Source organism: Penaeus monodon, chromosome 29 (assembly GCF_015228065.2).
Source record: "Penaeus monodon isolate SGIC_2016 chromosome 29, NSTDA_Pmon_1, whole genome shotgun sequence".
NCBI classification, from domain to species: domain Eukaryota; kingdom Metazoa; phylum Arthropoda; class Malacostraca; order Decapoda; family Penaeidae; genus Penaeus; species Penaeus monodon.
This window is the reverse complement of record NC_051414.1, coordinates 12482504-12482852: the sequence shown is the minus strand read 5'-3', so window position 1 is coordinate 12482852 and position 349 is coordinate 12482504. Positions and strand designations below refer to the sequence as shown.

Genomic DNA, 349 nt, shown 5'->3' with positions numbered 1-349 from the left:
AACAGGGTTAGCATCTTAATCCAATGAATACTGTTGTTATGATTTATCCTATGATAATTTGGATACATTTTAAAGCTATCTAGAAGATGAATAAAAGCCAAATTTACCCTTAAATGAATTTGTTTTACCTATCTCCTAATAAAAAACAAGTCATATCAAATTCAACAATTTTAACAAACCTTTATATGTGAAAGTATATCCTGTAGTAAGACTGAAGATAACTGTTCTGCTTCCTGCTTGACAAGAGGATCCCCCCCATAGAGGGCATCATTGCCCTCAACTGATGAAGAATATAAAACTTTGGCATAAATGCAAGAATTTTCATAGAAAAAAAAAAGTTTTTTTTCCC

The 349-nt window shown here is 30.9% G+C and overlaps 1 protein-coding gene across 1 annotated transcript in view; it reads right to left on the bottom strand.

Annotated features, from left to right (window-relative positions):
* Positions 1-349, bottom strand: part of LOC119591963 (VPS35 endosomal protein sorting factor-like) — a gene marked incomplete at its 5' end in the record, with an annotated part of 25901 nt that overhangs the window by 1620 nt on the left and 23932 nt on the right. Inside the window, 1 exon segment of the mRNA XM_037940717.1 lies at positions 180-280. Within this exon segment, the coding sequence (XP_037796645.1) occupies positions 180-280 (101 nt within the window).